This window comes from Solenopsis invicta, chromosome 7, assembly GCF_016802725.1.
Source record: "Solenopsis invicta isolate M01_SB chromosome 7, UNIL_Sinv_3.0, whole genome shotgun sequence".
In the NCBI taxonomy this organism is placed as follows: Eukaryota; Metazoa; Arthropoda; class Insecta; order Hymenoptera; family Formicidae; genus Solenopsis; species Solenopsis invicta.
Genome location: NC_052670.1, coordinates 3,653,517 through 3,660,936, shown reverse-complemented (window position 1 = coordinate 3,660,936; position 7,420 = coordinate 3,653,517). Strand labels below are relative to the sequence as shown.

The 7,420-nt window shown below is 38.5% G+C and overlaps 3 protein-coding genes across 3 annotated transcripts; 2 read left to right on the top strand and 1 right to left on the bottom strand.

Moving 5' to 3' along the window:
• Positions 1–1,695, top strand: LOC105199933 (proline-rich protein PRCC). The gene is made up of 3 exons (XM_011167267.3): positions 1–484; positions 562–621; positions 693–1,695. Exons 1-3 carry the CDS (start codon positions 98–100, stop codon positions 1,554–1,556), a joined length of 1,311 nt encoding a protein of 436 aa, XP_011165569.2. The 5' UTR covers positions 1–97; the 3' UTR covers positions 1,557–1,695.
• LOC105199934 lies at positions 1,585–2,965 on the bottom strand. The gene is made up of 2 exons (XM_011167268.3): positions 2,824–2,965; positions 1,585–2,567 (listed from the first exon to the last, which is right to left on the bottom strand). Exons 1-2 carry the CDS (start codon positions 2,839–2,841, stop codon positions 1,797–1,799), a joined length of 789 nt encoding a protein of 262 aa, XP_011165570.2. The 5' UTR covers positions 2,842–2,965; the 3' UTR covers positions 1,585–1,796.
• A 112-nt stretch (positions 2,966–3,077) lies between these two features.
• Positions 3,078–6,909, top strand: LOC105199932 (nuclear pore complex protein Nup107). Its single transcript, XM_011167265.3, has 7 exons — positions 3,078–3,639; positions 3,779–4,263; positions 4,435–4,642; positions 4,867–5,720; positions 5,856–6,173; positions 6,249–6,500; positions 6,591–6,909. The coding sequence occupies exons 1-7, from the start codon at positions 3,108–3,110 to the stop codon at positions 6,690–6,692; spliced, it is 2,751 nt and encodes a 916-aa protein (XP_011165567.1). The 5' UTR covers positions 3,078–3,107; the 3' UTR covers positions 6,693–6,909.
• Positions 6,910–7,420: the final 511 nt, after the last annotated feature.

The window sequence follows — 7,420 nt, the reverse complement described above, 5'->3', positions numbered from 1 at the left end:
CTCGTCGTCAACGCAGATCTGACAGGACACCACCAGGTTATCACAGGTTATGTTGCGCTTGAATGTATACAAACGAGTGGCATATTCTTGATCGAAAATGAGCCTCGTGGCGTACGACAGCAGCGATGAGGATTCTGAAAATGAAGAGGGTGAGTCCGTGGAGCCGACCACCACGAACAATACGAATAACGATACGACCGAGGCGGTAATCGTGCAAATAAGCTCGAAGTTGTCCTTACCTGCCCCAAGAGTAATCTCACAAAGTACAAACGATGATGAGGAAGACGAAGAAGACAAGGACGATAGTACGGGAACTAACTTTCAGCAGTTTCTCAATACGCTGCCAAAGCCCAAGGATCCCATTTCAACGAGTAACATCGAAGAAGTGGAGGACGACATTCTGTTAAAGAAAGTAACAAAAAGTCAAGTCCCGAAGTCAGCAAAGAAGCAGACAGTGAAAATATCAGTGCCTTCCTTATCAGAGGTACGTGCATACACAGATACATTATTAGATTTTTTTAATTTTATTCAACGTTTGTATTATCTATCATATCCTATCAGTTTAAGGATCTTGAGGAAGAAAGCGAGGAGAAGCCAGTCAGGATCGTACAATCGTCACAGGTAAGTTTAGAAAATTTTCTCCAAGTATAAATACATGGAGCAGATATAACTCGAATTGTTGATTTTTGTAGAAAGGCTGTGGACTCTTCTCCATTTTAACAGCTCCAAAAGGAGAGAGAGCAACGAACAAGACTCTGATACCTCAGACTGTCAAGAATGCAGCGGTAAAAGCGAATGTGCAACAGCCAAAAATACTGAAGAAATCCAGTACAAGTCAGAATGATTCCAAAGCAAAGAAGTCAACTTCAGATAAATCGCATAATGAATTGAGCTCCGACGAGGAAGACGCGACGATAGATTTCTTTGGACTCACCGCGAGGAAAGATATAGCAGGCAGTTCCGTGATGGGATTAGACTCGGAATTGTCTTCGGACGATCTTGTATCTAAATCGAGTACCGAAGCTTCGCTTATGATACACGACAAAGATCACGATTCCTCCTCCATCAATTCTAATACTCTAATGAACGATCAATCGAGTAATTCAAACAAAACGTTAACAAGCAATGTTATAAATCTACCCAAAGAGGAGATTTTGTTGAAAAATAAAGCAGAGGTTGGCCCGAAGCTACCTGTCCCTGAACAAGAGTATAACGTCGACGTGGAGGGCAACGTTGCCTTTGACGAGAAGGCGATCGAGTACCTTTGTGGAAGACGGGGCGTAAAACGTAAAGAGATCGAAGAAGCGAACATAATCGACATAAACGGAGAGGATATAAAACCGGATGAGAAGGAATGGCTGGTGAAAGCACTGACGACGGAAACTACACATAGACCGGTGTCTATGCAGAGCGGCGGAGTAAACTCTCAGTCCAAGAAGAAACATCAAATTACTTATCTGGCGCATCAAGCCAAAGCCATGGAATTGGAGCTCAAAAATCAGTGGTCGCAGAATAGAATGGCGCGGAAACAAACAAAATCGAAATACGGTTTCTAAAGGCATAATTTGTACAAGTCTTTTTTTTAAATATATGTGCACATATAAATCTTTTATTTTTAAGGTAAATTAATGACATCTATACGAAAAATAATATTGCAAATACTGAAATATATTGAGTTGAGTTATTCAGTTGAAAGTAGTTTGAAATTGAAATCTCAACAAACAAAGTGACATTTCAATGATTTCTTAGACACTATTAAGATATTATTTGATGTCATCTTGTTTGCTGAATTCTGTTTACTGAGTCTTTTCCAAAAACATCTGTTCCAAGTTCGCATACTCTTTCCTCTTGTTCTCCACCAGTAATTTAGCCTGTAGCAAGTTGGGTGGTAAATCGCCGTATTGAGCGAGCGATTGGTTAAGCTCCGCCAATCTACTCGTCTTTTCGAAGTATAGTTTATACTTATTCAATATTTTCTCCGAATACAGTTCATCAACTTGCATATCGCTTAAATCTGCTTCCAGTTTCTCCACAGCCTGCTGGTACTCTTTCAATTTGGTGGATAAGAAAACGTTGTTACAATACATATTATTCTTGTCCTCTTGTGTAGTGTCAATAGTGTTCTGGAGAGAATCAACCGCATCCTGAAGATAGTCGAGCTTGTTCTGCAGTCTTGTGCAATTTCTAAACAGTTCGTCATACTTCATGGACAACTGCTTCTCTTCTCGCTGGCGCCTCTTTTCTTCTATGATCTTCCGCTCTCTCATCACGCGCAAAGCAGTCTCGTCGAATTCGAATAGCTTCTCGGTTCTTAGGATCGAAGACAACTTCTCCAAACCTTCCTTTATGTCAGTGGGCAATGTCTTGACATTGAGATTCAACTTATCCAATAAAGTCGCCATCTCCTTTGTGTATGCGACGTTTTCCTCCGTTGTCTCAGAGATGGCCCTTTGCAAGTGTTGAAGCAGAGAGACTTCCTCAGCTAATGTATCTCTCTCATGGCATTTTGTAGCAGTTGATTCGCTGGCTATAAAAACTGAGTCATCTGTTGAAACCGATGACGCTACCTGTTTTTTTTTTATTAATTACTGATTAACGTCTGCCTCATAGCTTATTCTTAATAGTCATTAATGATGACATTACATCAACAACAATTTTATAATAAAGTTGACAGCATTACATTACTCTCAAAATTTATTCTAAATAACCATTAATGAAATTATATTCACAAAACTTATCATATTCACAATAAAGCTAAGAACGTTATATTACGTCTCCTACATAAATAAAACTTTTTCGATATCATTGAGGAAATCAACTCACCTCACTGTCGTTATCCATTCCATCAATTATTTTATCTAACCGTTAGTTGTCAAATAACTTGTTGAATGGCGCGTTCGAAGAGAAGAAATCGAGAGATGTCGCAACTGCTTGAAAAGATGTCGGAAATAACGATAGGTTAGGTTTGGTTAGGTGAGATTTCTTGCATCAAAGCGCGCGTACCGGCGTGTTTGTTTCTCGGGGGGTACCAACTTTCGCGTGGCGTTTTCGACTTTCAACGTTGAACCGAGATCTCCCGTTAGACCGTACGCCACGTTGGATGGAAAATGGATTCGTTAACCGACGTTAAGGAGAACCTCGATCAGTCAATCCGTCTATTGAGCCAGCAAAACAGCCAGCGGCGAACGTTTTTGAGGTTAAGCGGCCAGCGGAGCAGTACTCCGAGGAGGATATCGCTGCAAGCGGCCGGTCAGTCGCGCCGGGATGCCGATGACAATAAGCAGACTCAACTTAGCGATGTGTACAGCCCGGGACTCGCCGATAGGAGTGCGTGCCCCGCGGGATCCAGGCTGACCAAGCACAACGTGGAGCTCGACATCTCGCTGACCCTCGCGCCCCACGAGATACGCGACATAATGATACGCTCAGAGAGGAACGATATCACCATTAAGGAGATGATGGAAGACAGCACGTCGACCGGGGCGATTCTCAAGGCGAACGAACCGTGGCGGGAGGCCAAGGCTAGGCTCTACTACGATTTTTTGCAGAGCGTACAGGCCCATTTCTCGGAGGCGCAGGTCTTTGACACCATCGCGGATTTTATACAAAACTGCACCGACACGCTGGATATAATGAGAGGTATTAAGAAAATATTGAAGACATCAGGAAATCAGCTTTGTTAAGATTTCACTGTGTTAAGAATCACTGTGTTAAGATTTAATCATTTTGTAGTAAATGTCAGTATTATAATTCAATGAAATATTATTGTTTTTAACAGGTATGCAATCAAAAGTTGAAAACACGGAAATAGCGGAAGAGGAAATTTCTTTAGAAAGTGAAAGAAACACATGGAGACTGATATATTGTCTCTACCAGAATCGTATAAGTAGTGCCAGCATATCTACTCAAATGGAACATGATGGGCTTGTAAGCAACAATTATATCTCTGAGAAGGATGTTATAGAAAATTTATACAAGTCTGAGAGCTATATCAGGGAATATCAATTGATCATTGACTGGTTAGAAAAGAATGCTTTGGATCAGGCTGACAGATGTCCTTCAATAGAGCTTTTCACCGATAAAACAGTAGCCTGGGAAAATACAGTTCATCAATTGCATAATAAAAGTTTAGGAATTGCATTTAGTTCATCCAGACCATTGGTATCATCCCTTGATCCTGATGCACCAATAAGAGAAGGTAAACCATTACATGATCTGGACAGAGAGGATGATGCCAGACTTGAAAAAAGAATGTTCATAGAGGTATATATAGGCTACATAATTTGTTCTTTACTAAAATTATTATTTATACTTTATTATAATTAAAATTATTTTTAATGATTGTAATTTATACAAATTTTTTGACACACATTGAGCTATGAAAATGATTTTAATATTATTAAAGGAAACAATTTAAGAGGATGTATATTGTAGGTACGTTGTGGACGTCTTCAAAAAGCACAGTCATTAGCCATGCATTGCGGTCAACCTTGGAGAGCTGCATGTTTATTAGGCTGGATTCCTAATCATGATCCAAATTACACTAATCCATTGACAGACACTAAATTACCAATTGAAGGGAATCCTAATAGAAGTCTTTGGAAATTGTGTGCCTGGGAACTATCTCAAGATAAACGCATAGGTAAAGACCTGTTTGATCAATATTACTGCAAGAAAGAACGCGATCATGATTGTGAATTATTTATTATCAGAGTATTTTTTAGAATAATTTCTAAATACTTCAATATATTAAAATTTTTTATTACATCTAACTTATGTAATTCAATTATATTATAATTCATTATTATTATAAACTCAATTGTGTATTTATTTGTAAATATAGAAAAATACACATTTTCCTTACAGGTATATTCTATCGTGCCATATATGCAAGTCTCTGTGGCAATGTCCAATTGTTACTACAAATAGCATCGTCTTGGCAAGATTCATTGTGGGCATATGTGAAGAGTCTTCTAGATATCAAAGTCGAGTCAGCACTGAGGTTAATGATGGTGAAAATTTATACAATTATGCCAGAAGAATATTGGAAGAATGAAATCTCGTTGGAAGATGCATTTAAGGAGCTGCATGCATCGAAAAATCCAGTGATACGTGCGCAATCCAATAAACCCGATCATTTAATTCAAAAATATATAATACTAGATCAAATTCCGAAGTTAATGGAAGAGATTGAAAATATGATAGACGCTTGCGCTTGCGATTCGCAGTTTCTCAGATTCCTGGCGCATCTAATACTGTTTTTCAGACAGATCGGGAAAAGTACAAAGGATAAAGTCGAAGACAAAGTACTATTGGCATACGTTCGCGTCCTTATTGAAATGGGGGATCCGACTTTAATCGCATTTTACACAGCTACGTTACCTCAAGAGGACCAAATCACCAACTATGCCTCTTATTTAGAGACCGTCAATGAGCATGAACAGCGCAAGAAATGTTTGCGCGCGGCGGAAGATGCGAACTTGAATGTAGAAGCGATTACGAAATTGGTGGTGGAAAATATACGTAAGAAAAACGTAGAAATTGACCCGATAGATTTGAAAGGAACTGTCACAGAGGCAGATATGGAAAAGATTAATGGTCTGGATTGGTTGATTTTCTATCAGAGTCAGAGAGAAGAAGCTTTGCGGCAAACAAACGCGCTTATTAGATATTTCCTGACTAACGAAAAGCTTGATGCGGCGCGAAAAGCATTTAACAAGGTAAAGATTGAAAATAATTGTCATAATTATATAAGTTTTTTCATTATTTTTAGTGCATATTTTTATAAATAATTATCTACAGTAAGTCATTTTTAATATATAGTTTAATAATGGTTGTTTTTGTATGTTGCATAGATCCCAGCAGATTCGATTGAATCTGTTATGGTCGAGTATCCGACAATGGACTACACACTTACGAATCTTACGATAACCAATAATTTATCAAAAAAAGCGGCCGCGTCCATAAGGGAATATCTTTGTTATAAAACGTATCTGGATGCTCAAGAAGGTTTCGGCGAATGGTTCTCTCACTATCATCACGGTAAACCTACGCCACCGGAGGAATTGTCGGCGTACGCCACGTTCACGGAAAAAGTTGCATACGATCACAGAAAGACGCAGTACAATTTAGAATTTGAAAGATGGAAATCTACGATGCAGCATCATACGAAGGTATGTGAAGAATATGAGCGCAAATATAATACGAGCTAGACTGCATGGGGTGTAAAATGTTTGTATTTTTTTCAGGCTGTGAAACAGTTATTATTTAATGTTTTATTGTTCCCCGACGGCGGTTGGCTCGTCGATTCAAAGGGTAGCAACGACGAGCCGTGCACGCCCGAAGACGAGCTTAGGGAACATCAGCTGGATAAGCTGCGCGAACTTTGTATCCCGAAAGTCACACTTTTGCTTCATTCGGTCATGTCCGAAATGAACGAGCACGACAGCTGCATTCAACTGGCTGACATAATTTCCTCTGAACAGTATCAACTATACAAAGTATGTATAAGCGATAAAATAAGTATTTTAACACATTTAAAGGTAAATTTTACAAAAATGTGTATCTAAATACATTGTGACTTTACGTAGGTATTTTCAAAGGGAAGATTACGCGAGGTTTTCAAAAAGATCTGTGAATCTTCTCTCGTCTTAATGGACCAAAAGAAAGATCCCTGGGGATATCCGAAGTGAAGTTTAAATATGTAATATATTACTGTATAAACTTACTGTATAATCTATTTGTACAGTGTGACATGTTATTTATATCAGTCAGACGTCGCTGGCCTTTCTAGCGGTCGCATTAAATGTACAGACAATCTTCATTCTTTTTCCTTTTTTTTCTTTTTTTTATAAAACCAGTTTATTGTCAACCACAAGAAGTGAATATAAAATTTGATACAATATTCAATAATTCGTAATCATAATATATCATATACCTCGTGATTACTTAGATATGCTCCTTTTACCCAATTATTAATAAACGTGGCGCTATTGTCAAAGCCATTAAGATTAATGTGTGAAATATGCGACGAAACTCATAGTCTGTAAAAGAGCAGAACATCCTGAGATACATTTCTCGTAGCGACATGTAGAACTCGGTTTTACAGTTGACAGACGCTTCTAATCATGTATCCTGATCAGATCGCATAATGTAAATTCGTGTACAACAACGAATACGAGTATTCGTACGAAATGCAAGAATAAAAATGCCTGAAATTAAACAACGCGCCCCTTTGAAATCTAAACGAATGCCATTACATTAAAGAACAATAATGCGATATGCGATTCAATGCGTATTCTATTCTATTGTCAAAGAGAATGATATAATTCTGTCGAGAAACGGGAGCAGTCTTCTTTTTGCCAAATTTTCCTTTTCTTTTCGAACGCATGGCTTTGATTTTGAAACTCGGACGCGTGCG